Genomic DNA, 27,380 nt, shown 5'->3' on the forward strand with positions numbered 1-27,380 from the left:
AGATTTGACCAGGGATCACAGAGACTAAAATCTTTTGACTTCTCATACCCGTATATCCCAGAGATCTGACATACTGAGCTATGTTTTTCCTTGTATCCGTGACCTCCTTTGACTCCCTCTTCTACACTCCATCCCTGGATCCATTGTGGTCACTGCCTAGCCAAAGATGATTTCAGTACTGGGAATTTAAAAGAGACCAGTTTGGTTTCATCTGGGTTTCTGGTACCTTGGATGAGTTTGACTATGAGGCTGTTTTGTAGGTTGCCAAAGCTGCATGTATTGGAACCTACAAACTCTTCCTAGCAGTGCTACAAAGTAGTCATTTGACATTGGGTAAGTCACTTTAATACACATTTTATAAACAAAACTGAGGCTCAGAAACTTGAAATCATAATAACTTATTTTACAGCTAGAAAGGTCTTTAGGTGAGTCACTCAGGATTGAGTGAGTTTAATGTTCTAAGGTTCCTCTTGACATTAGGGTAAGTTGGCTAGAAGAAAGGAGCCCTGGTGGTGCCGTGGTTAAGCTGCTCACCTGCTATCTGAAAGGTTAGCAGCTTGAAACCTACCAGCTACTCCGTGGGAAAAAGATATGGCAGTCTGCTTCCATAAAGATTATAGCCTTGTAAACCCTATGGTGTGGTTCTAATCTGTCCCGTAGGGTCGCTACAGCAGTAGGTTTGAGTGTTTGATTTTTGGTTAGAAGAAGATCAAAGGCTAGTCATCTCACTCTTCAGCTAGCATTCCGTCATCTCTCTCAAGCGCCCCCTTTTTTTTGACAAGTGATTTGTCCACTTCTAAGCACCTTCTGCTCCTTACAAGTCATGAATCACCTAATGAACATCTTTCCCTGAGATACCAAGGCCATTTTTATAGCTACCCTCATCATCTTCCAGATCTCTTCTTGCTCTTTCTTCACATGTCTACAGTGGCATGCCTTTATCAGAACCATTACCCAAGTGATTCTGTGATCCAGTAATCTAGTGGTAATATTAGTCCTTTTTTGGAGTTGACATTAGAAGACGGGAGTATAAGACAAATCACCTGAATTATTATTTCCTATAAGAGAATTTCTAAGAAATTAAAAGTGCTTACTTAACACACTTCTCAATACATGGATCAAAGAAATCTCAAGAGAAATTTAAAAATATTTTGAACTAAAGAAAAGGAAACACAACAAAAGCTGTGGGATGCAGCAGAAGCAGTGCTTAGAGGGAAATTTATAGTACTGAATACATAGAAAAAAAGAAATATCTAAAATCAGTAATATAACATTCAATTTTGAGAAACTAGAAAAAAAAGCAAACTGAAGCTGAAGGAAGCAGATGGAAGAAAACAATGAAAATTATAGTAGAAGTCTGTGAGATCAAAAACAGGAAATTAATAGAGAATACCAATAAAATCAAAAGCTGGTTCCTTGGAAAGATCAATAAAATTGATAAACCTTTAGCCAGAATAACCAAGGGGAGAAAAAAAATAGAGAAGACACAAATGACTAATACCAGTAATGAAAGAGAAGCCATCACAACTGATCCCAAGGACATTAAAAAGATAATAAAAGAACTGTATGCCCACAATTTGATAACTTGGGTGAGATGGACCAATACCTTGAAAGACACAATATACCAAACCTTAAATAATGAGAAATAGATAAATTGAATAGACATATATATATTTGAGAAATTGAATCAACAATTAATAACCTTTCAAAACGGGAAGCACCAGACTCCTGTTGATGATTTCACTGTGAATTCTACCAAACATTTAAGGAAAAAAATGATATAAGTTCTCTATAATGTCTTCCAAAAAATAGAAGCATGCTATGATATCAGCATTACCTTAATACCAAAACCAGAAAAAGACATTAAAAGAAAGGAAGATTTCAGGCTAATATCTCCCATGAACATGCATGCAAGAATCCTCAACAAACTATTAGCAAATCAACCCCAACAATGTGTAAAAAGAATTACATACCACGACAAAGTGAGATTTTTTTCAGGAATACAAGTATAGCTGAACATTTGCAAATCAATTTAATGTAATCCATCACAACAGCAGACTAAAGAAGAAAAATCATTTGATCATATCAATAGATACAGAAAAAGCATTTGACAAATCAAATAGCCATTCAAGCCCTGGTGGCACAGTGGTTAGGCTCTCAGCTGCCAATTGAAAAGTCATTGGTTCAAACCCAACAACTGCTCTGTAGGAGAAAGATGTAGCAGCCTGCTTCCATAAAGATTACAACCTTGGGAATCCTGTGGGGCAATTCTGCTCTGTCCTATAGGGTCGTTATGAGTCAAAATCAACAGCAATGGGTTTGGTTTTGGTTTTAAACACCCACTCATGATAAAAACAAACAAAACTCTCAATACTAGGAATAAAATAAAAGGGAACTCCCTCAGCTTGATAAAGAACATCTACAAAAAACCTATGGCAAACATTATATTTAACATCTAGTTTTCTCCCCAAGATCAGGAACAAGACAAGGATGTCCTCTTTGACCACTCCAATTCAACATCATACTGGAAGTCCTAGCTAATGCAATAGGACAAGAATAGGATATAAAAGGTATTCAGATTGGGAAGGAAGAAATAAAACTCTTTGCAGATGTATGATTGTCCATGTAGAAAATCCCAAAGAATCAACAACAGGGGGGAAAAAACCCTCCTGGAACTAATAAGATTGCAGGATACAAGGTTAGTAGACAAAAATCATTTTGTATATTGAATACAAAAGTGTTTCCTATATGCCAGTAATGAGCAATTGGACTTTGAAATTAAAAACATCACAACATTTACATTAGCATTAAAAAAACAAAACTGACAAAATATGTACAAGATCTATATAAGGAAAACAAAAATGTTGAAAGAAATCAAAGAAGATATAAATAAATGAATAGTTTTTCCATGTTCATGGATAGAAAGACTCGGTATTGTTAAAATGTCAGTTCTCCCTGACTTGATCTATAGATTCAATGCAATCCCAATCAAAATCTCAGCAGGTTATTTTGTGGATTTTGACAAGCTGATTCTGGTGTTTATGTGGAAAAACAAAAGACCTAGAATAGCCAACATAATACTGAAGAAGAACAAAGTTAGGGCACTATTACAACCTGACTTCAAGACTTATTATAAGCTGCAGTGACCAAGACAGTATGGTATTGGTGAAGGAATAGGCAAAATAGATCAATGAAACAGCATAGAGAGCTCAGAAATAGGCCCACACAAATATAGTCAGCTTTGACAAAGAGTCAAAGGCAATTCAATAGAAAAAGTGAAGTCTTTTCAACAAATGGTGCTGAGCAAGTAGACATCCACATACAAAAATATGAACCTTTTATAAAAATTACCTCAAAATGGACAATGGATCTAAAAATAAAACACAAAACTATGAAACTCCTATAAGAACATAGAAGAAAATCTAGGTGACCTTGAGTTTGGTGATAACTTTTTAAATACAATACCAAATGCAAGATCCGTTAAAAAAAAAAAAAAAATTGATAAATTGAACTTCATTAAAATTAAAGACTATTAAATACTTATGCTTATCAATAAACTATCAAAAAAGTAAAAAGACAAACTACACACTGGGAAAAAATCTTCAGGAATGACATGTCCAGTAAGGGTTAATCTCTAAAATATGTAGACAACTTTAACAACTCAACAACAAAAAAAACAACCAAACTAAAAAGTAAGCAAAGGACATGAACAGACACTTCACCGAAAAGGACATTCAAGTGGCAACAAACACATGAAAAGATGTTCAAAATTATTAGCCATTAACGGAAACCAAACCCGCTGCCATTGAGTTGATTCTGACTCTTAGCGACCCTGTAGGTCAGAGTAGAACTGCCCCATAGAGCTGCCAAGGAGGGCATGGTGGATTTGAACTGCTGACCTTTTGATTAGTAGCTGTAACACTTAACCACTACACTGCCAGGGTTTCCCATTAGCCATTAACCAAAAAAACCAAACCCACTGCTGTCGAGTTGATTCCAACTCATAGCAACCCTATAGGTTAGAGTAGAACTGCCCCATAGAGTTTCAAGGAGCGCGTGGCAGATTCAAACTGCAACCTCTTGGTTAGCAGCCGTAGCACTTAACCACTATGCCACCAGGGTTTCCCATTAGCCATTAAAAAAAAAAACCTGCAAATCAAAACTAAAATGAGATATCATCTTATGCCGGCTAAAATGGCACACTGATTTAAAAACAGAAAACAAATACTGGCAAGGATGTGGGGATATTGGAACTCTTGTCCACTGCTGGTGGGATTATAAAATTACACAACCCCTATGGAAAATAGGAAAAGCCCTGGTGGCACGGTGGTTAAGCACTTGGCTGCTAACGTAAAGGTTGGCGGTTTGAACCACCAGCCACTCTGCAGGAGAAACATGTGGCAGTCTGCTTCCGTAGAGATGACAGCCTTGGAAACCCTATGGGACAGTTCTACTCTGTCCTGTCAGGTCACTATGAGTCTAAATCATCTCAACGGCAGCAGGTTATGGAAAACAGTATGGCACTTCTTCAAAAAACTAGAAATAGAACTACCTTATGATCTAGCAGTCCCGCTCCTAGGTATATACCCTAGAGATCTAATGGAAGAAACACGAGCATGCATATGCACACTTATGTTCATGGCAGCACTATTCACAGGAGCAAAAAATGGAAGTACCATAAGTGCCCATCAAGGGATGAATGGATAAATGAAATGTGGTACATACATACAGTTGAATACTACGCAGCCATAAAGAATAATGATGAGTCCTCAAAACAGCAAGGATGAATCTGGAAGACATGTTGAGTGAAATAAGTCAATCACAAAAGGACAAATTTTGTATGATATTACTTTTTTAAAAAAGACAAGAATAGGTGGTTGTTACTAGGGGTGGGGTTACCAGGGATAAGGCAGAGGAGAGGGGGAATCACATTCTAGATAGTAGACACTTGTTATCTTCGGTGATGGGAAAGGTAACACTGAATGTTGGTGAAATGTGCACAGCTTGACCAAGGTAAGTGATGTCACCAAGAAATACACAAGAAAAAGGGCATTTTTGGTAAATGCTGTAACATATATGATTTTGTAACAACAGCAACAACAACCAAAAATTATACATGTGGTTTCGTATGTATGTGTGTGTGCATATATGTGTATAGGTATGTATATCTGCATATATATGTGCGCATATATGTATATGCATGTATGTGCATACATACGTATCCATATATATAATAAAGCACATATGGGCCACAGTGATGGCTACTTCTTAGACATGAACCAAACACCTCGTTGGACTGGTTTTCTGGGTTTAACATCTTAGAACCATAGTCCGTGGGACAATTCAATCAATTGGCATAATACAGTTCATAAAGTTTAAGTTCTACATCCTAGTTTGGTGAGTAGTGTCTGCATCTAAAAAGCTTGCAAGCGGCCGTCTAAGATACAACTATTGTATTGATCTCTACTCATTCAGAGCAAAAGAGAAAGAAGGAAACCAAAAACTCAGAGAAGAAATTAGTCTATGGGACTAATAGTCTATGTGAACCACAGCCTTGTGTACCCTGAGACCAGAAGAACTAGATAAAGCCTGGCTACCACTACTGACTGTTCTGATCAGGGCACAATAGATGGATATTGATAGAATGAGAGAAAAATGTGGAGCAAAACTCAAATTCTTAAAAAATACAGACTTACTGGACCAGTTGAGACTAGAGGATTCCCTGAGATATCACCCTGAGATACTCTTTGAACACTGAGCTGAAACTATGAGGTCACCTTTTAGCTAACTAAAGACTAATGCTCTGTGAAAGACACTGTTAAGAAAAAGAAAAGGCAAGCCACATACTGGGAGAGAATATTTGCAAAACATGTCTGATGAAGGACTTGTATCCAAAATATACAAAGAAGACTTAAAACTCAACAGTAAGTAAACAATGCAGTTACAAACTGAGCAAAAGATCTGAACAGACACCTCACCAAAGAAGACATAAACCAAACCAAAACCAAACCCAGTGCCATCGAGTCGATTCTGACTCAGCAACCCTATAGGCCAGAGTAGAACTGCCCCATAGAGTTTCCAAGGAGCACCTGGCGGATTCGAACTGCCAGCCCATTGGTTAGCAGCCGTAGCACTTAACCACTATGCCACCAGGGTTTCCAAAGAAGACATACAGGTAGTAAATAAGCACATAAAAAGATGCTCAACATCTTATGTATTTATGGAAATGAAGATTAAAACAGCAATGAGATATCACCACACACCTATTAGAATGGCTAAAATCCAAAACACTGACAGTTAAATCCTGGAGCAACGGGAGCTCATGGGAAATCAAAACAATACGTGTACTTTGTAAGGCTTTGTAAGGCATTTGGCAGTTTCTTACAAAGTTAAGTGTACCCTTACCATAAGATCCAGCAATTGTACTCCTAGGTTTTTACCCAAGTTGAAAACTTATGTCCACACAGAAACCTGCAAATGAATGTTTATAGCAGCTTTATTCATAATTGCCAAAAATTGAGAGTAACAAAGATGTCCTTCAATAGGTAAATGGATAAACTGTGGTACATCCATATAAACTGTGGTACATCCATATAAGGGAATAAACCAAAAAAACAAATTCATTGCTGTCAGATTGATTCCAACTCAAAGCAACCCTATAGGACAGAGTAGAACTACTCTGTAGGGTTGCCAGGGTGCAGCTGATGGATTCAAACTGCCAACCTTTTGGTCAGCAGCTGAGCTCTTAACCATATAAGGGACTCTCACTTAGCAGTAAAAAGAAATGAGCTATCAAGCCATGAAAAGACATGGAGAAAACTTTAACGCATATTCTAAGTGAAGAAGCCAGTCTGAAGAGGCTAGACATACTGTATGATTCCAATTATAATGAAACCTGTGAGAGACTACCTTGTTTTTTCTGGGTCTTGCAAGTTTTCCACCTTTGACAGTGTCCAGTCTTGCTACTCTTGTATTGCTCACTGTTAGTGGAAAATATTTGAGTTTTCCTTCTCTGACAGGTTTCCGCGTTACACAGATTTTGGCTTTCATGGGTTTCACTGTTTCTGGCATTCTGGAAAAGACAAAACTAGAGACACAATAAAGAGATCAGTGATTGCCAGGTGAAGGGGGTGGAAGGATGAAAAGGTGGAGCACAGGACATTTTTAGGTGGTGAAACTATGATATACTGTAATGGTGGTTACATGACATGCATATGTCAAAACCTATAGAACGGGAGGCAGGGCCAAGATGGCTGACTAGGTAGAAGCTGCCTTGGATCCCTCTTGCAACAAAGACTCGGAAAAACAAGTGAATCAATCACATACATGACAATCTACGAACCCTGACCATCAAACACAAATCTAAAGAGTTGACCTGAGTGACAGAGACTGAGAATGAACAACCACGGGGAAGCAGCAACGGTTTTCAGAGCCCGGAGCCAGCGTCCCAGTCAGGAAACCTTGGCGCCGGGCTTTGGACTGGGCGCAGGGGAACTGAGCACAGCATCCTGAGACGGCGCAAACACGGGATGCAGCCCTAGCCCCCAGAAGTGACCTCGGGGAAAGCCCAGCCAGTGCACGCAGGCAGCACAGCAACGCAGCTGACAGGAGGAGAAGTCACCAGGAGGCAGCAACTGGTTTTGGAGCCTGGAGTGCGGCGTCCCAGCCGGGAAATCTTGGCGCTGGGCTTTAGACTGGGAGCGGAGGAACTGACCACGGCTTCTGAGACAGCACAAGCATAGGACACGGGCCTGACCCTCGGGGGCAATCTCTACCCAGCCAGGGCACACAGTCAACACGCCCCTCGGGAGTCTCAGATAAAACAGTCATCCCAAGCAAGATAAGTAACTTTGTCTATATTCCGGGGTGCTACTCTCTCCTATTTATCTGACCCCTCCCCTCCCCTTCCCAGGTGGCTTCATTAACATTGGAATTTCCTGAGCCAGAGAGTGAAGTGCGCTGTGGTTTTTCTTTCTTTCTTTCTTTCTTTTTTTTTTTTTTTTTTGGTCCTTTCCTAGCCCATTCTCCTGGCCTGAGAGAAGCAACTACAAAAAACCCAGGGACCAAAAATCCTTCCCTGATTGGACTAAAAACACAGAACCAGCTCCAGCCAAACATATGTGATCCACAGTCTTGGGCTTTCATCCTTACAGGGAACAAGGTGGCTGTTATAATACAAAGGCATTTCTGATAGGGATCTGACTGTAATTGTTTTAGCAGATTACTGGAAGGACAAGTTTCCCAGGTCTGATATCTCTGTGTATTCAACAGAGCCCTCACTGACCCACAACAGAGAACTGAGGGCTGAGACTCCCCCCAGACCACCTAGCCTCCTGACTTAGGGGTCTAAGGAGGCTGACACCTACCAATCTGTAGAGGTACTTGCATTGGGGGCCTAAGGTACAGCTGCAGAGCCCACCCACCAAAGTGCTTTAGGAATAGAGACACACCTACCTCACTGACACTTGGGGGAAGCCTGTCAGCATCCTGCCCCCTCGGAGTGTGAAATCCTGCTGCTACTAGAATCTGGTGCACACAACTATCACCACTACTTCTCTAGGTGGATAGGTGACAGCCTGCACCACACACTTGATGACCCAAAATCAGATTCTACTCAAGAATAGTGAATGGACTCTTAGGCTTATATATCTGGTAACAGCCCAAACCAGCTGGTAAGAGGACATAAGTGATTCAAGGGCTACAGCAATCAAGACAGCACAATCTAGTAGCCCATCTATGTATACTGCAAGAAAACAAAACAAGGTAAGACTCAGTGAGCAAATATACAATAAATCACTACAATATCTTATAGATGGCTCGGAGACAGCAGTCGATATCAAACCACATAAAGAAGCAGACCATGACTGCTTCTACAACTCCCCAAACTAAAGAATCAAAATCTTTCCCAAATGAAGATACAATCCTCTAATTGCCAGATGCAGAATATAAAAAACTAATTTACAGAATGCTTCAAGACATCAGGGATGACCTCAGAAATGAAATAAGGCAATCTACAGAAAAAGCCAAGGAACACACTGATAAAGCAGTTGAAGAACTCAAAAAGATTATTCAAGAACATAGTGGAAAAATTAATAAGCTGCAAGAATCCATAGAGAAACAGCATTTAGAAATCCAAAAGATTAACAATAAAATTACAGAATTAGACAACGCAATAGGAAGTCAGAGGAGCAGACTCGAGCAATTGGAATGCAGAGTGGAGGATCTGGAGGACAAGGGAATTGACACCAATATAGCTAAAAAAAATCAGATGAAAGAATTAAAAAAAATGAAGAAACCCTAAGAATCATGTGGGACTCTATCAAGAAGAATAACTTGCGTGTGATTGGAGTCCCAGAACAGGGAGGGATAACAGAAAATACAGAGAGAATAGTTGAAGATCTGTTGGCAGAAAACTTCCCTGACATCATGAAAGACGAAAGGATATCTATCCAAGATGCTCACCGAACCCCATATAAGATCCAAAAAGAAAATCACTAAGACATATTATCATCAAACTTGCCAAAACCAAAGATAAACAGAAAATTTTAAAAGCAGCCAGGGATAAAAGAAAGGTCTCCTACAAAGGAGAATCAATAAGAATAAGTTCAGACTACTCAGCAGAAACCATGCAGTCAAGATGGCAATGGGATGACATATACAGAGCACTGAATGAGAAAAACTGCCAGGCAAGGATCATATATCCAGCAAAACTCTCTCTCAAATATGAAGGCAAAGTTAAAACATTTACAGATAAACACAACCTTAGAGAATTTGCAAAAACCAAACCAAAGCTACAAGAAATACTAAAGGAAATTGGTCAGAAAACCAATAATATCAGATACCAGCACAACATAAGGTCACAGAACAGAATATCCTGATATCAACTCAAACAGGGAAATCACAAAAACAAATTAAGATTAATTAAAAAAAAAAAAACGCTCAAAACACGGAATCATTGAAGTCAATATGTAAAAGATCACAATAATCAAAAAGAGGGATTAAATAAAGGTGACATAGAACTGCCATATGGAGGGGGATACAAGGCGATATAGGACAATACAAGTTAGGTTTTTACTTAGAAAAATAGGGGTAAATATTAATGTAACCACAAAGACGTATAACAACTCCATAACTCAAAATAAAACCCAAGAAAAACGTAACGACTCAGCAAACATAAAGTCAAATACTATGAAAATGAGGAACACACAATTCACAAAGAAAAACGTCTCAGCACAAAAAAGTAAGTGGAAAAATGAAATTGTCAACAACACGCATAAAAAGGCATCAAAATGACAACACTAAACACATACTTATCTATAATTACACTGAATGTAAATGGACTAAATGCACCAATAAAGAGACAGAGAGTCTCAGACTGGATAAAGAAACACGATCCGTCTATATGCTGCCTACAAGAGACACACCTTAGACTTACAGACACAAACAAACTAAAACTCAAAGGATGGAAAAAAATATATCAAGCAAACAATAAGCAAAAAAGAAGAGGAGTAGCAATATTAATTTCTGACAAAATAGACTTTAGACTTAAATCCACCACAAAGGATAAAGAAGGACACTACATAATGATAAAAGGGACAATTGATCAGGAAGACATAACCATATTAAATATTTATGCACCCAATGACAGGGCTGCAAGATACATAAATCAAATTTTAACGGAACTGAAAAGTGAGATAGACATCTCCACAATTATGGAGACTTCAACACACCACTTTCGGAGAAGAACAGGACATCCAGTAAGAAGCTCAATAGAGACACGGAAGACCTAATTACAACAGTCAACCAACTTGACCTCATTGACTTATACAGAACTCTCCACCCAACTGCTGCAAAATATACTTTTTTTTCTAGTGCACATGGAACATTCTCTAGAATAGACCACATATTAGGTCATAAAACAAACCTTTGCAGAATCCAAAACACCGAAATATTACAAAGCATCTTCTCAGACCACAAGGCCATAAAAGTGGAAATCAATAACAGAAAAATTAGGGAAAAGAAATCAAATACTTGGAAACTGAACAATACCCTTCTGAAAAAAGACTGGGTTATAGAAGACATTAAGGAGGGAATAAAGAAATTCATAGAATGCAATGAGAATGAAAGCCCTTCCTGTCAAAACCTCTGGGACACAGCAAAAGCAGTGCTCAGAGGTCAATTTATATCAATAAATGCACACATACAAAAAGAAGAAAGAGCCAAAATCAGAGAACTGTCCCTACACCTTGAACAAATAGGACGTGAGCAGCAAAAGAATCCATCAGGCACCAGAAGAAAACAAATCATAAAAATTAGAGCTGAACTAAATGAATTAGAGAACAGAAAAACGATTGAAAGAATTAACAAAGCCAAAAGCTGGTTCTTTGGAAAAATTAACAAAATTGATAAACCATTGGCCAGACTGACTAAAGAAATACAGGAAAGGAAACAAATAGCCCGAATAAGAAACGAGATGGGCCACATCACAACAGACCCAACTGAGATTAAAAGAATCATATGAGATTATTATGAAAAATTGTACTCTAACAAATTTGCAAACCTAGAAGAAATGGATGAATTCTAAAAAAATACTACCTACCTAAACTAACACAATCAGAAGTAGAACAACTAAATAGACCCATAACAAAAAAAGAGATTGAAATGGTAATCAAAAAACTCCCAACAAAAAAAAGCCGTGGCCCAGACGGCTATACTGCACAGTTCTACCAAACATTCAGAGAAGAGTTAACACCACTACTACTAAAGGTATTTCAAAGCATAGAAAATGACGGAATACTACCTAACTCATTCTATGAAGCCACCATTTCCCTGATACCAAAACCAGGTAAAGACATCACAAAAAAAGAAAATTACAGACCTATATCCCTCATGAACATAGATGCAAAAATCCTCAACCAAATTCTGGCAAATAGAATTCAACAACATATCAAAAAAATAATCCACCACGACCAAGTGGGATTTATACCAGGTATGCAAGGCTGGTTTAATATTAGAAAAACCATTAATGTAATCCACCATATAAATAAAACAAAACACAAAAGCCACACGGTCTTATCAATTGATGCAGAAAAGGCATTTGACAAAGTCCAACAGCCATTTATGATAAAAACTCTCACCAAAATAGGAATTGAAGGAAAATTCCTCAACATAATAAAGGGCAATCTATACAAAGCCAACAGCCAACATCACTCTAAATGGAGAGAGCTTGAAAGCATTTCTCTTGAGAATGGGAACCAGACAAGGATGCCCTTTATCACTGCTGTTGTTCAACATTGTGCTAGAAGTCCTAGCCAGAGCAATTAGGCTAGACAAAGAAATAAAGGGCATCCGGATTGTCAAGGAGGAAGTAATAATTATCTCTATTTGCAGATGACATGGTCTTATACACAGAAAACCCTAAGGAATCCTGCAGAAAACTACTGAAACTAATAGAAGAGTTTGGCAGAGTCTCAGGTTATAAGATAAACATACGAAAATCACTTGGATTCCTCTACATCAACAAAAAGAACATCGAAGAGGAAATAACCAAATCAATACCATTCACGGTAGCACCCAAGAAGATAAAATGCTTAGGAATAAATCTTACCAAGGATGTAAAAGACCTATACAAAGAAAACTACAAAGCTCTACTACAAGAAATTAAATAGGACATAGTTAAGTGGAAAAACATACCTTGCTCACGGATAGGAAGACTTAACATAGTAAAAATGTCTATTCTACCAAAAGCCTTTTATACATACAATGCACTTCCGATCCAAATTCCACTGACATTTTTTATTGTGTTGGAGAAAAAATCACCAACTTCATATGGAAGGGAAAGAAGCCCTGGATAAGTAAAGCATTACTGAAAAAGAAGGAAGTGGGAGGCCTCACTCTACCTGATTTTAGAACATATTATACAGCCACAGTAGTCAAAACAGCCTGGTACTGGTACAACAACAGGCACATAGACCAATGAAACAGAATTGAGAACCCAGATATAAGTGCATCCATATATGAGCAGCTGATATTTGACAAAGGCCCAGTGTCAGTTAATTGGGGAAAAGATAGTCTTTTTAACAAATGGTGCTGGCATACCTGGATATCCATTTGCAAAAAAATGAAACAGGACCCATACCTCACACCATGCACAAAAACTAACTCCAAGTGGATCAAACACCTAAACATAAAGACTAAAACGATAAAGATCATGGAAGAAAAAATAGGGACAACCTTAGCAGCCCTAATACAAGGCATAAACAGAATACAAAACATTACCAAAAATGACAAAGAGAAACTGGATAACTGGGAGCTCCTAAAAATCAAGCACCTATGCTCATCTAAAGACCTCACCAAAAGAGTAAAAAGACCACCTACAGATTGGGAAAGAATTTTCAGCTATGACATCTCCAACCAGCGCCGATCTCTAAAATCTATGATTCTGTTAAAACTCAACCACAAAAAGACAACCCAATCAAAAAGTGGGCAAAGGATATGAACACGCCCTTCACTAAAGAAGATATTCAGGCAGCTAACAGATACATGAGAAAATGTTCTCGATCATTAGCCATTAGAGAAATGCAAATTAAAACTACGATGAGATTCCATCTCACTCCAACAAGGCTGGCATTAATCCAAAAAACACAATAAATGTTAGAGAGGCTGCAGAGAGATTGAAACTCTTATGCACTGCTGGTGGGAATGTAAAATGGTACAACCACTTTGGAAATCTATCTGGCATTTTCTTAAAAAGTTAGAAATAGAACTACCATAAAACCCAGAAATCCCACTCCTCGGGATATACCCTAGAGAAATAAGAGCCTTTACACGAACAGATATTTGCACACCCATGTTTATTGCAGCTCTGTTTACAATAGCAAAAAGCTGGAAGCAACCAAGGTGTCCATCAACAGATGAGTGGTTAAATAAATTATGGTATATTCACACAATGGAATACTACGCATCGATAAAGAACAGTGACGAATCTGTGAAACATTTCATAACATGGAGGAACCTGGAAGGCATTATGCTGAGTGAAATTGGTCAGATGCAAAAGGACAAATATTGTATAAGACCTCTATTATAAGATCTTGAGAAATAGTATAATCTGAGAAGAACACATACTTTTGTGGTTGTGGGGGGGGGAGGGAGGGAGGGTGGGAGAGGGTTATTTACTGATTAGTTAGTAGATAAGAACTACTTTAGGTGAAGGGAAGGACAATACTCAATACAAGGAAGGTCAGCTCAACTGGACTGGACCAAAAGCAAAGAAGTTTCCAGGATAAGCTGAATGCTTCAGAGGTCAGCGGAGCAACGGCGGGGGTTTGGGGACTATGGCTCAAGGGGACTTCTAAGTCAATTGGCAAAATAATTCTAGTATGAAAACATTCTGCATCCCACTTTGAAATGTGGCGTCTGGGGTCTTAAATGCTAACAAGTGGCCATCTAAGATGCATCAATTGGTCTCAACCCACCTGGATCAAAGGAGAATGAAGAACACCAAGGTCACTTGCTAACTATGAGCCCAAGAGACAGAAGGGGCCACATGAACCAGAGACTTACATCATCCTGAGACCAGAAGAACTAGATGGTGCCCGGCCACAACCGATGACTGCCCTGACAGGGAGCACAACAGAGAACCCCTGAGGGAGCAGAAGATCAGTGGGATGCAGACCCCAAATTCTCATAAAAAGACCAGACTTAATGGTCTGACTGAGACTAGAGGAATCCCGGTGGTCATGGTCCCCAAACCTTCTGTTGACCCAGGACAGGAACCATTCCCGAAGACAACTCATCAGACATGGAAGGGACTGGACAATGGGTTGGAGAGAGATGCTGACGAAGAGTGAGCTACTTGTATCAGGTGGACACTTGAGCCTATGTTGGCATCTCCTGTCTGGAGGGGAGATAGGAGGGTACAGAGGGTTAGAAACTGGCAAAATGGTCACGAAAGGAGAGATTGGAAGGAGGGAGTGGGCTGACTCATTAGAGGGAGAGTAAGTGGGAGTATGGAGTAAGGTGTATATAAGCTTATATGTGACAGACTGACTTGATTTGTAAACGTTCACTTAAAGCTCAATAAAAATTAAAAAAAAAACCTATAGAACAGTGCAACACAAAAAGTGAAGCTTAATGTAAACTGTGGACATTAATTAATAATAATGTATCAATATTGGCCATCAATTGTAACAAATTACCACACTAATGCAAAATGTTAATAAAGAGGAAACTGGGGCAGGGGAAGGGGTATAGGTAACTCCGTAGTTTCTGTGCAGTTTCTCTGCAAACCTAAAAATGCCCTACAAAATAAAATCCACTAATAAAGAAGTATTTACTTATTTTGAGAGTATTGAGATAAGGAGATCTACAGTAAAACCTTTGAAAGCCGGAGTCTGCATAAGGGAGAAACTTGTCAAAGAAGGAAAACTAAAATATTTTCCACTAATAGAGAGTGATAGAAAAGTGGTAAGACTGCTCCCTGTCAAACGCGGGACTTGCAAGACCCAAAAAACAAGGTCCTGTGGAGTTCCAGCTCTCACAGTTTTCACTGTAGCATAATGCTTAAGAACTAGGTTCAAATCCCAGCCCAACCATTTACTAATTGAATGACTTTGGGTAGGTCATTCTCTAAACCTCAGTTTTCTTATCTGTAAAATGAGGGTGATATCAGTATCGCAGGATTCTGAGTGTTAAATGCTTGCTAAGTGCTAAAAACTATGCCTGGTACCCACTGCCATTGAATCGATTCCGACTCATAGCGACCCTATAGGACAGAGTAGAACTGCACCATAGAGTTTCCGAAGAGTGCCTGGTGGATTCGAACTGCTGACCTCTTGGTTAGCAGCCATAGCACTTAACCACTATGCCACCAGGGTTTCCATGCCTGGTACTTGGTAAGTAATAAAATGGGTAATACTATCAGAGTCCTTAATGCTTTCCGATAGTAATCTCTTGCGTTAGTATTCTGGGAAAATGCTTCTTGGCCGTTAATTTATATATGAACCCCTTGGGATATTGCTAGAATTCAGATTCTGATTCAGTGGTCTGGGGTGAGGACCGAGATTCTTCAGTTCTAATAAGCTCCCAGGAGATGTTGATGCTGCCTAACACGCTTGGACCACATGTTGAATAACAAGGTTTTAGGATACATTGGGATAATGAGGCAGATAAGGATTTTAAAAAGCATGGATAGAAAAGTCCAAAGTACTTTTCTGGCAAGGTTGGAAATGGCCCTTCTACTTTTCAGAAACTTAGAGACTTTGAGAAGTTGTTCTTAACTCCGAGAGCTCCCCTGCATGTCATCTGAGTAGGGATCCTCCCTCTGTGGTACTTCTTTTCTCCCAGCTTTCCTTCTGCCGCATTGCCTGAGAGACACTGGTTTTCATCTTACCCACCAATGCTCAGAAGGTGGCCTCATGAGGTTTTTCTCTCTTGCAGTGGAAACTCCATGAGTCCCTGGAACATCTGAGGAAAGAGCAAGAAGACGCATGGAAGCTGGAAGTTGGCGAGAGGAAACGAACTGCCAACTGGAAGGCAGGTTGCTCTCTGGGGAAAGGAGTTTATGTCATCCTTGTGTTGTAGCAGCGCTAACTCATGGTGGCTCCCTCATCTCTGTGAGACAGAATATGTGGTTTGGAATTAGAGAACCCAGGGTTTGAATACCACCTTTTCCAGGTGTGTGGCTTTAGACCACATAACCTCTAAGTTACAGTTTCTTGGTGATGGTTTAGGGATAGCCTCTGGTTTTATGTCCTCGTATGTGAGGAAGGAAAAATACATGCCCCACATATGTTAGCTGATAGTGTGTCTTGTGTAATGCTTAGTAAAGCATAGTTCCTGTTCCACTTTTCCAAACTAGTCCATATTTGGTAAGAGTTCAGTTATTAAAACAGCATTGGAAAATCACCTCTGAAATAAATTTGAGGCCCATAACTACAAAACCATCAGAACTTTTTCTTAATAGGAAGTAACATTGAACTGATCTAAAACAGCACATCGAATTGATATAATACCATCAAGAAGCAAAACCACCTAATGGTATAAAGCTACAACTGCCTTAGAGGATTAAATGTGACATGTCTGGTGATTATTCTGAAAATGGAAAATAGTCTACAGCATACAGTACCAAAGTAATATCCTGGCTGGATCCTACAGAAATCAAAAAAAGTAATAATGGGGACCCAGAAGCTTGCATTGTTGCTGTGGGAACAGAAGGCTAGGAAAGCAGTGTCCTTTATGTTTGCCTCTACAGTGCCTGGTGCATTGTTGGTACCAAAACATTCCAGAGTATGTGTGTATGCACGTGACTCTGACACTAGCAATATCAGTGTTGATTTCCTGATGTTGGCTCTGCAGATACAAGTGGAAACACGAAAAAAGAGTATCATTTGGGAGTTTGAGAAATACCAGCGATTACTGAAGCAAAAACAGATGCCAAGTCAACGGCTAGAGGTGGAGGCAGCTGCAGCCCTGGCCAGCCTTGAGCAGGAGGAGCGAGAAACGATGCAGAAACTAGAGCTGAATCATGATAAGCTAGTCCAGCAGAGCCGGGTGCTATGGAGGATGATTGCAGAGCTAGAAGAGAGGTCTCAGAGACCTGTCCGCTGGATGCTTCAGGTGAGTAGCAGGTTTTCCTGGGAGCCCTGACTGAGAGCTGAAAATGGCTTTGGATTTCAGGAGAGAGGATTAGCTAGTTTTCAGTAGGACCTTTCAGTGCTGTGCTCCATGAGATGTGGGTCCCATAGATCCCCAGCTAATACCTGCTGCTCCCCTATGTCTATTTGGGTGGATGATCTGGCCCATTCTATCCTAGTAAGTGGTGCAGTACTCAGGCAGCTCTTCTATCATACCAGTCTCTCCCCTGTGGCCTGAGAGTCTTGAAATGGAAGCTAAAAGCTTCCAGTCCAGCAAAATAGCCTGCTCAGCTGCCCTCCCTCAGGGTTCTCCTCTGCACACCTTTTCTCTAGCGTTGATGTCTGCTTCTTTCTCACTTAAAGTAAGGCCCTCCCAGAGCTCAGTGTCTGGTCCCTCTGAGGAACAGCACATACTCATGCGATGCATTTTTTTCTCCTTCTAGGGTATTCAGGAAATCTTAAACAGGTATGTTCCCATCATTGGAGCCTCTAGGCAGCCCTATAAGGTATAGTGGTGCTTGGCTAGGACCAGGAATAGGGAGGGAATATAGACCCAGTCTTTCTATAGAAAAGCAGGCACAGTTCCACAATCTTCGTTCTCTTACATTAAAAAAGAAAAAGAAAGAAACCTGTTGCCATCAAATCAACCCTGACTCATAGCGACCCTCTCTGATATAGTGGGAGGTAAAGAAACTTTGTTCATCTTTCCTTTTTCTTCTTTATATTTGACCAAATTCATTTCAGATATTACCAGTAAGAATTACAGGTAAAGTTATAAAATATGTAGTTTCAATTATATCGTCTAAGGGGAGAAAAGGATGGCAGATGTCTCCATTTGTGCTCTAAGTTTTGGGTCTCAGCCTTTGTCCTTTGTGTCACGCCTCCTCCCAATGCCAAACGCACCTCTAACCCTTCCCGTGTCGCGTGCATGCACATGTCCTCACATCTGTGCTACAAATGGTCTGAGGCTCAGACCGTTTTGCCTTGTATTGCTGGGGAGGAGTACCTCCCTGATCATGTCGCTGGCCAAGCCCCTCTTCCCTATACTAAAGGAAGGCCCAAGTGGCAGAGCCAGGACCTCAGGCCTCAAGCCCTACCCTTCCTCTACCAGGTGCAAGTCCTGGAGCCTGCAGCGGCCAGAACCAGTCTCCCTGGAGCTGAAGACGGAGTGCCGTGTACTGGGACTAAGAGAGATCCTAAAGACGTATGCAGGTAATGGATGCTGGGAGAGATGGTGATGGGCAATGGAAGGGGCCCCTCCTGGATAAAATGGTTTGGTGTCCACAGGATGCCCCATGTGGCCACACCCTACCCATCATTGAGAAATCGGTGGCTGTATTTATCTGAGAGATCTAGCCCATGCCCTCTAGCTCTTTATCAGTCTTACCAACCAGGATCTTTTTCCCTAGCTGATGTATGCCTGGATCCAGACACTGCTTACTCCCGCCTCATTGTGTCCGAGGACAGAAAAAGCGTGCGTTATGGAGACACCAAGCAGAAACTGCCTGACAATCCTGAGAGATTTTACCGCTACAATATCGTCCTGGGCAGCCAGTGCATCTCCTCAGGCCAGCACTACTGGGAGGTGGAGGTGGGAAACCGGTCGGAATGGGGCCTAGGAGTGTGTAAGGAAAACGTAGACCGCAAGGAAGTGGTCTATTTATCCCCCCACTATGGATTCTGGGTGATAAGGCTGAGGAAGGGAAATGAGTACCGGGCAGGCACCGATGAATACCCCCTCCTGTCCCTGTCCATACCTCCACGCCGGGTGGGGGTCTTCCTGGATTATGAGGCCCATGATATCTCCTTCTACAATGTGACTGACAATGGCTCCCACATTTTCACTTTCCCCCACTACCCGTTCCCTGGGCGCCTCCTGCCCTACTTTAGTCCTTGCTACAGTATTGGAGCCAACAACACCGCTCCTCTGGCCATCTGCAACCTGGACGGAGAGGATTAAGACATTGACCATCCTAGCCAGAGACCTTGCCACGTTGCCTGGCCTGCAGGGTCTTGGAGAACCCTGCCACTGATAAGTGTCCCCTCGAACTGAGCTGAGCCTGGAATCCAGGGATTCCTCTGCGTAACCCAGCAGTCTCTTGCTTTTAGGACAAAGTCTGTCACTAAACTACTAGTGTAAACAGATTGTGGCTGATGATGTGGATCAGGGCAGTTCTAAGATAACTTGTTGGTATAAGGATCAGGGATTTGTCCGTTCTGTAGTTCATGCCCCTCTCGCCTGGTCCCTATCCAGTGCCATAATTAGTCAGTGAGGATGATGAAGTGGATACAATCTCCAGGAAACCCTTGAGATAGGATTTTTTTTTACCAACAAGCTAAAGGAATATTGCTTATATTCAGAGCTGGCTGCTGTGCTGATACCAGAGGATGCTGCTTCACCTGGGTTTTGCTGCTCCTGACCAAACCATACCTGACCCTCGCTCTCTGACTTCCTGACTACAGAAACGCAATGCAGCAAAGAATCCAGGACTTCTCCAGGCCACTCTCTGAGCACCAGCTGGACAAATCATTTTATGTCAGGCTCTAAGGAAACCTGTTTCCTATTCCCGTCTCTTTCTGTGAGTGGCCGGATTAGAAAACCTGTGAGCCTTAGTTTTTATTTTTTCTTCATGGATGAGGAAACTGAAATGGCCTTAATGCAGCAAGTTATTTTTCACAAAGCTGTTCAAGAAGATGATTTTAAAGCATTCTCCACATTCAGATGAAATAAGATTGGCAGATTCTCTTCTTAGGTCACATATCTGAATATCATTCATCACTTTTGGGTCTCAAGCATTTCCTGTTTGAAAGCTATTAGGTTTCCTCATTGGAAAAATGAATATAATAACTGCATACTCCCCTACCTCACAGGGTTGTTGTGAGGATCACAGATTCATCCTATACTTCTGTTCCTTTCTCAGGGATAGAGGAAGGCAAACCATGGATTTTGAATGTGGTAACCTTCCCATCTCCCCATTGTAGAGTCAGCATCTTCACAGCAGTGCCTTTGTTCCCTAGGGCCTCTCCTGACAGTCCAGAGCCCTTTAGACAAAAAGGTACCCATACCAGTGGCAAACCCTGGGCTACAGTAGTATATTGTACATGTGATTATATGTGTTTGTCTTTGGATTAGAATGTAACCTCAGGGTGGAGAACAAAAATAGTAAAATGGGAAGAAGAAAACAAATGAATAGGAAGGAAGACTCAAGCTCAGGCCAATTTGGCAAAGGCTTGGATCTTTTGAGTTCAGCAAGGGAATCTCCATGGTTCTGGCAACTACATAGTATTTTCTCTGCCTTTCTCTTCTCCAAATCTCTGACAGGAGGAGGGAAGTGTCAGGAGAAAGACCAGGACTAGGTGTAAAAAATAAGTTTTTGGAGCCATATATTATAATGAAAGCGGATTAAGACTACATATCTGTGATGTTGACCACAGGATGATTGCTGTGTGTGGTAGGGAAGGTTGTACAAAAACAGTTCACTCAGATCTTAAGAGTGTGATGTGGGAATGACCATGGCTAGAAACAAACTTCGAGGCAAGCACTCAATAATTATTGGCTTTGCTTATTGTGTGAGGGTTCAGTGTGTGACCATTACATACTGTCACCATGATACTGTATAATACAACCTCTCATGTAGTTTAAGCTTGAAGATAGTGGTTGGTGGGTTAGGATTGGATAGCAAAGTAGATACTAGGTTAAACCCAAAAACCTGGTACCCTCAAATTGATTCCGACTCATAGCAACCCTATAGGACAGAGTAGAACTGCCCCATAGGGTTTCCAAGGAGCAGCTGGTGGAGTCAAACTGCCAACCTTTTGGTTAGCAGCTGAGCACTTAACCATTGTGCCACGAGGGCTCCAAGATACTAGGTTAGGCATGCACAAAAGTAAAATAGCTTTAAATTATCTGTAATAAGGGATAGCAGAAATGGTTTTCACCTTTAGTTGTTTGGCTGTGCACATATGAAGGAGGTAAAATAAACCAAAAAGGAGCCAATAAACTCATTCTACCTAGACACATGCTTCCAAGTTGCTCTTCCAGCATTGCCAGTAAAAGGGAGAAGTTTCTGTCAGCTGCTTGGAGGGAAATGAGCTGGTAAGTCTCACGGACTTGATCTTGGAAAGCGGTGAGCTACATTACCAAAAACCAAACCCAGTGCCGTTGAGTCGATTCCGACTCATAACGACCCTACAGGACAGAGTAGAGCTGCCCCACAGAGTTTCCAAGGAGCGCCTGGCGAATTCGAACTGTGGACCCTTTGGTTAGCAGCCGTAGCACTTAACCACTATGCCACCAGGGTTTCCTGAGCTACATTAGAGGGACTATATATGTCTTTGTGTGTGTGTGTTCTCTGGAGGAGTCTTTATAGAACTGAGAAATAGATCCTTAGGAAGCAGTTCTGGTTATGACTATGGACAAATAGTAAAAGAGTCTAGGGGCTAAATCAATCTTTGTTTACTATGGTTTAATTAAAACAAATCTTGGATGGTTAACAGAAAAAGGGTTATTTGGTGATAAATGCATTCAAACCTGGAATAATTAAAGAGTGGAATGGCCTCATTTGTAATGTACTATTTTTTTGTTGTTGTTTGGTTGGTTGGTTGGTTGTTTTTTGGTTTGTTTGTTGACATAATCTGATTCAGTTGCTGTAGGATTACTTGCTAGAAGTATTACGAGTTTAAACAAAGCCACGTTTATTTCACGGTAATTTTTTAAGACCTGTAGGCAAGATTAAAGTTCTTAAGAGTATGAAAACGTTTTGCTCTAGGGTGTTGCTCACAGTTTTCTTCTAAGAACCCCATGAAGACAAGGACCTTGTTTGTCTGATTCACCATTATAGCCCCAGTTTAACATGGTATATATGTGTATATATACTTGCTGAAGTATATATATGTTGTTGCTAAATATTGGTTAAATGGGAGAACTTGCGTTCATATGCCTAGAATCAAAACAAAAATAATTTTTTCTTGCCTCATAGGGGCATGAAAAACAGGAGGTAACTAATTATAATCCTATTCAAAAACATATTCAATGGATAATTTATTTTACTGTGACCCTCGAAAGTGGCCCAGAAAGGGAAGAGGCAGCCATGTCAAGGGTAGAACATCTGCTCTGCTCCTGTCATGTCTAAGATGACACCTCTGACTTGATGAGGGTGATCATTCACTGCAAGGCAGGGACAGGCTTTGCCCATCCTTGTTTTGTTGTTGTTGTGTGGCGTCGAGTTGGTTCCAGCTCATAGCGACCATATAGGACAGAATAGAACTGCCCCATAGGGTTTCTAAGGCTGTAATCTTTACAGAAGCAGACTGCCACATCTTTCTCCCATCCTTTTTTTAATAGCAGAGAAACCAAAAAGTACAATGCCTGAGCCTTGTAGGGGAGAAGATACCAAAAAGGTAAAATGCATGAGTTCCGCAAGAGAAGGAAACAGGCAAATTCTAGGGCCAACAAATCTCCACAGGAAATCAAGCCACCATTTTTTTTCAGGCAGGATTGGTTATAATCTCTTAAAAATCCAAATATTGAGAGTCTACTGTGGCTACCAGATATTTGTTAAATAAGCACACACTGCTTTGTGTGATAGGACCAGGGCCTCATTTGAAGCACAGGATTTTTTCTTTGGGGTAGCCATTGCAGGAAACCAGGACACTTTGGGAAGCATGTAGTTCAGTAAATATTTGAGTACCAACAGTGGGCACCAGCTAGATGCAGGGAGTACCAGTGTGAGTGAAACCAAGGCAGCAGAGCAGGCCCCCTGCTGGAAATGCTGGAAAGAAATGTCTGTTTGGAGTGGAGACTGGACAGTACCTGTGTTCCAGTACATCACATTCTTTAATGCATCTAATATTCTTTGATTTAATGGACATAGTCAATTCTCAGGATTATGAAAAAAGAAAGTGAGTTTTCAAAATGGGAATCTTATCAAATCTACTTAACCACCTCATGCTCTCATTTTGTTTTATGTTAGGACGTTGCAAGCGAGTAGAGTTCCTTTTTGCAGCTATGTGAGACCTCAGTGCATCGTTATCTGGTTTTTAGAGGCTGATTCCTACTCTGCTAGTATTCAGGAATAGAGATAATACATTCGTGGCAGGTAAACAAGTACAATGATAGCAAAAGGTATAGATGCTGACTTGTTAAACAGCAGATTTATTTGGAAATATTATCACATGACTACCGATCTGCACAAGACTGCAGTTTTACTAGTATCTGGAAGCAACCCTTTAAAATTATGAAATTAGAAATTTATCACTAGTTGGATTTTTTTTAATGCATACAATATGTCAGATATCACATCAAGTGCTTTCCATCCATTATTTCATTTAATTTTCAATACCTTCTGTGAATTAACCTTGTTTCCCTCATCAGTAGAAAGGAAATATTAAGCCTCAAATCAATGCAGTTTTTCCTTGCACTTTGAATTTTAACATTCTTAAAAAATTATTTTTTATTAAAATTTTAGAATGTACCAGTGTTGAATATATTTATCTCTCACATAGGTGATTTTTTTCTTTTAACGTATACCTGCCACTCGATTTAAGACTTTCTGAAAGGGGGAAATGAAAACAGAAAACAAATATCTGGTGACTAAAAGAAGAGTAATACCATTTCACCTTCATCATTTACATTGTTTCCTATTTACCTTTTCATCCCAGGCAACTCCATCTTAGATGTGTCCACAAGAAGAAAGACCTGTGTGATACTCGTTTCCTCTCTTTTCTGTTTTAAGGTTGAGTTACACAGAGCAGGAATAGGAAACAAAGGGAAAGATCCAAAACTAAACTCGTATTGATTTAGCTTCTGTTGCTTAAAATCAAAAGGCTGATGACTAATAAACTAACTCCTAGTAGCCTGGCGATACTGGGGTGAGTTAAAAGAATATAGGGGTATCGTACAAAACTTAATGACAGGATATACCTGGCTGTTCAGAATGAATTGGAATCCAAGGCAGAACTCAAAATCCCTTCATCCATCTTGCTAATCAGCTTCTCTTGCTGTGGACCAGGTTTCTTTTTCGAAGTCCCCGTACTGTAAAGTGGCCATCATCAGTGATCCCAAGTTTATATCTCAGATAAACTGGAGTCCATGAAGGACCCAAACTGAGTGGATGCAGTGGGCCAGTGAGCAGGGTCCTATAGTAACAGCTTCTCTGTAATTCCATGAAGAAAAGGGCAGTTCTGAGGAAAGCAGCCAGATGTGGGGCAACCAAACAATTGTTTCCTTCTGCAGAGGGACTGATAGAATATTAGGTTGGAAATATGGGTCAGAAGCTAAGGAAAGAAAAACCCCAAATCTACATTCTTTGCTCAGACCTTTCTCTTATTCAGACACTAGTTGGTTAAAACCATTAAAAAATGATGTTAAAAATTTAGAATCATTTCATTCACACTCTTGCTAGAAACTGAAAAGTTATACAAGATTACCCTTAAGAGATTCCTCTTAGAATTCCTATATGTCTTAAGTGAACCAAACAGTTCCACAGACCCCTAAGGCATCTTTAAAGCTGACTGGAATGCTCAAAGTCTGAACAGATTTTGGATTCATCAGCCCAGGTTGGAATGGTCTAAAAGGCAGTGCATCAGCAAACCCCATATTCGCTCCCTCATTTGTTTAGTCCTCAAGCCATAGATGATGGGGTTTAAGGTGGGTGGGATGACCAGGTACAGGTCAGCTAGCAGCACTTGAGTGTGCAGGGGCACTCTGTCTTTCCCTAGCCAGGCCACATAGATGGATGCCATCCAAGGTAGGTAGTACAGAGCCATAACCCCCATGTGGGAACCACATGTGCTTAATGCTTTCAACTGAGCATTCTTCGAGGAGAGACTAAATACAGCCCGGAGAATCAGGTTATAGGAGGCAGCAATGAAGGCTGCATCAGAGCCCACAATAATGGAAGAACCAATCAGACTATAGAGACTGCTGGGCATGGGGTCAGCACATGCTAACTTGGCCACAGCTATGTGCTCACAGTAGGAATGGAGGATCACATGGGAGCCACAGAAAGGTCCATGACTCACCATCCAACTCAGTGGAGTCATGAATATGATGGCTCTGATAATGATGACCATGCTTATTCCCAGCATCACTGGAGGTGTGAGAATTCTCTTGTAATGTAGGGGCTTGCAGATAGCTATATAGCGGTCAAAAGCCATGGCCGGCAGCAGCCCTGTCTCCACAGCTGTGGCCATGTGAGCAAAATACATCTGAGTGAAACAAGCATTAAAGCTGATGGAGCTATTTCCTGAGCAGAAGATGCTCACCATCTTGGGTACTACAGAGGAGGCCATAACAATGTCCACAGCAGCCAGAACATACAGGAACCAGTACATAGGCTCTTGTAGAGTGGAATCCACCCAGATTACAGTCATGATGAGGATGTTTCCCAACAGGGCCGTGCTGTACATGGCACTCAGTGAGATAGCCAGCCAAAGATGTGAGGACTGCAACCCCGGAATACCCACAAGGAAGAAGCTGGCAGGGGGTTCTGTTGTGTGGTTGTAGTGTAGCCCCAGCATCATAGATGACACTGGTAACCTATTAATGCATAAAGTGATGTTAAAAAAAAAGAAAGAATGCAATCCAGTAAGACTTGTTCTTAGCTATGGTATTGAGAGAGTCCAGTAATAGTCTCAGCTAAGTGGACCATGGGATCAGAAAACTGATATCTGACAAAGTTACTCCGCTCCATCTTTCATCTTCCTCCATCTTTGCCTTACAAATTTCTATTAACCTTTCAAGGATCACCTCATGGGAAAACTCTGCTCTATCTTATCCCCCATCCCATCCCCAGGCTAAGTGAGGTACTAGTCATCTAAGCTTCTACCGCACCTCCCATGCTGAGCTCTGAGGGACGTAAATTCTCAATTCCAATACAGTATGATAAGTGCCACCTCTCCCCCACTCTGCCTGTGAGTTTATTGTGTGCACTCGTGTGTGTCTCTTGATCCATAGTTGTGTTGTTCAAGTCCATAGAAGAAGACGTTTGTATTCATTATTTTAAACAGTTATCACAGAATGAATGGACAGTCAGAGAAGAGAGTTTGTCTTTCATCTTTATATTCTCAGCTCCTAATACTTAATAATTGTTGAATGAAACAAACTTCTTGAGGCCAAACATGTCACATTGTGTATTCTCAAAACAATGCCTAGACAAACATAAATGAAGCATCCTTCTGGTTGAAGAAATGGATTAATGGAGTCAGGAAAATAAGGTTTTTAGAGGATGACATCACTTTCTATAGGAGATAAACTCTATCTGGAGATACTTATGATCTCTACCTTCTGATCATTTCAGCCTGGAATTCCTATGATCTAGGTTTAATTAGTAGATTAAATAACTAGAAGTAAAACTTTGGGGCTACCTTATAAACTATCCAGTACATTTCTGTGATTGTTCAGTATGTCTAACTCCCTCTTCATGATAAACTACCAAGACATTCTAGTCAGCAAGGAAGCTTTATCCTTTAGAAAGTACTCTTTAGTGAATGTAGTATGTATGCTGAAAGGTTGTATTCATAATATAAGTATTTTTCTTGTTTGTAAAATAAGACAAAAATTCCTTCCATGCAAGGCAGTTGGTATAATTAAAATCAGATTAAATATTTGTCAAAAATCACATAACCAACAACAACAAAAAAAGCCATTGCCCTCAAGTCGATTCCAAATCATAGCGACCCTATAGGACAGAGTAGAACTGCCCCACAGGGTTTCCAAGGAGTACCTGGCAAATTCAAACTGCTGAC

At 40.5% G+C, this 27,380-nt stretch overlaps 2 protein-coding genes across 5 annotated transcripts in view; one reads left to right on the forward strand and one right to left on the reverse strand.

The window, feature by feature from the left end:
- The window catches only part of TRIM68 (tripartite motif containing 68), a 31,786-nt gene extending 7,006 nt beyond the window's left edge, over nucleotides 1-24,780 (forward strand). For 3 of the 4 annotated variants that reach the window (XM_003421524.4, XM_023540588.2, XM_023540587.2), the window contains 5 exons: nucleotides 16,438-16,533; nucleotides 17,356-17,616; nucleotides 18,077-18,099; nucleotides 18,745-18,845; nucleotides 19,043-24,780. In XM_003421524.4, the coding sequence (XP_003421572.2) occupies nucleotides 16,438-16,533; nucleotides 17,356-17,616; nucleotides 18,077-18,099; nucleotides 18,745-18,845; nucleotides 19,043-19,593 (1,032 nt within the window). In that variant the 3' untranslated portion in view covers nucleotides 19,594-24,780. The remainder of the gene's footprint in view (nucleotides 1-16,437; nucleotides 16,534-17,355; nucleotides 17,617-18,076; nucleotides 18,100-18,744; nucleotides 18,846-19,042) is intronic. The other variant, XM_064288574.1, reaches the window with a different exon arrangement.
- On the reverse strand, nucleotides 24,672-26,568 carry LOC100670570 (olfactory receptor 52I1-like). The gene has a single exon (XM_023540586.2). It carries the CDS (start codon nucleotides 26,154-26,156, stop codon nucleotides 25,182-25,184), a length of 975 nt encoding a protein of 324 aa, XP_023396354.2. The 5' UTR covers nucleotides 26,157-26,568; the 3' UTR covers nucleotides 24,672-25,181.
- Between the last annotated feature and the right edge of the window lie 812 nt (nucleotides 26,569-27,380).

Source organism: Loxodonta africana, chromosome 7 (genome assembly GCF_030014295.1).
Source record: "Loxodonta africana isolate mLoxAfr1 chromosome 7, mLoxAfr1.hap2, whole genome shotgun sequence".
Taxonomy (NCBI): domain Eukaryota; kingdom Metazoa; phylum Chordata; class Mammalia; order Proboscidea; family Elephantidae; genus Loxodonta; species Loxodonta africana.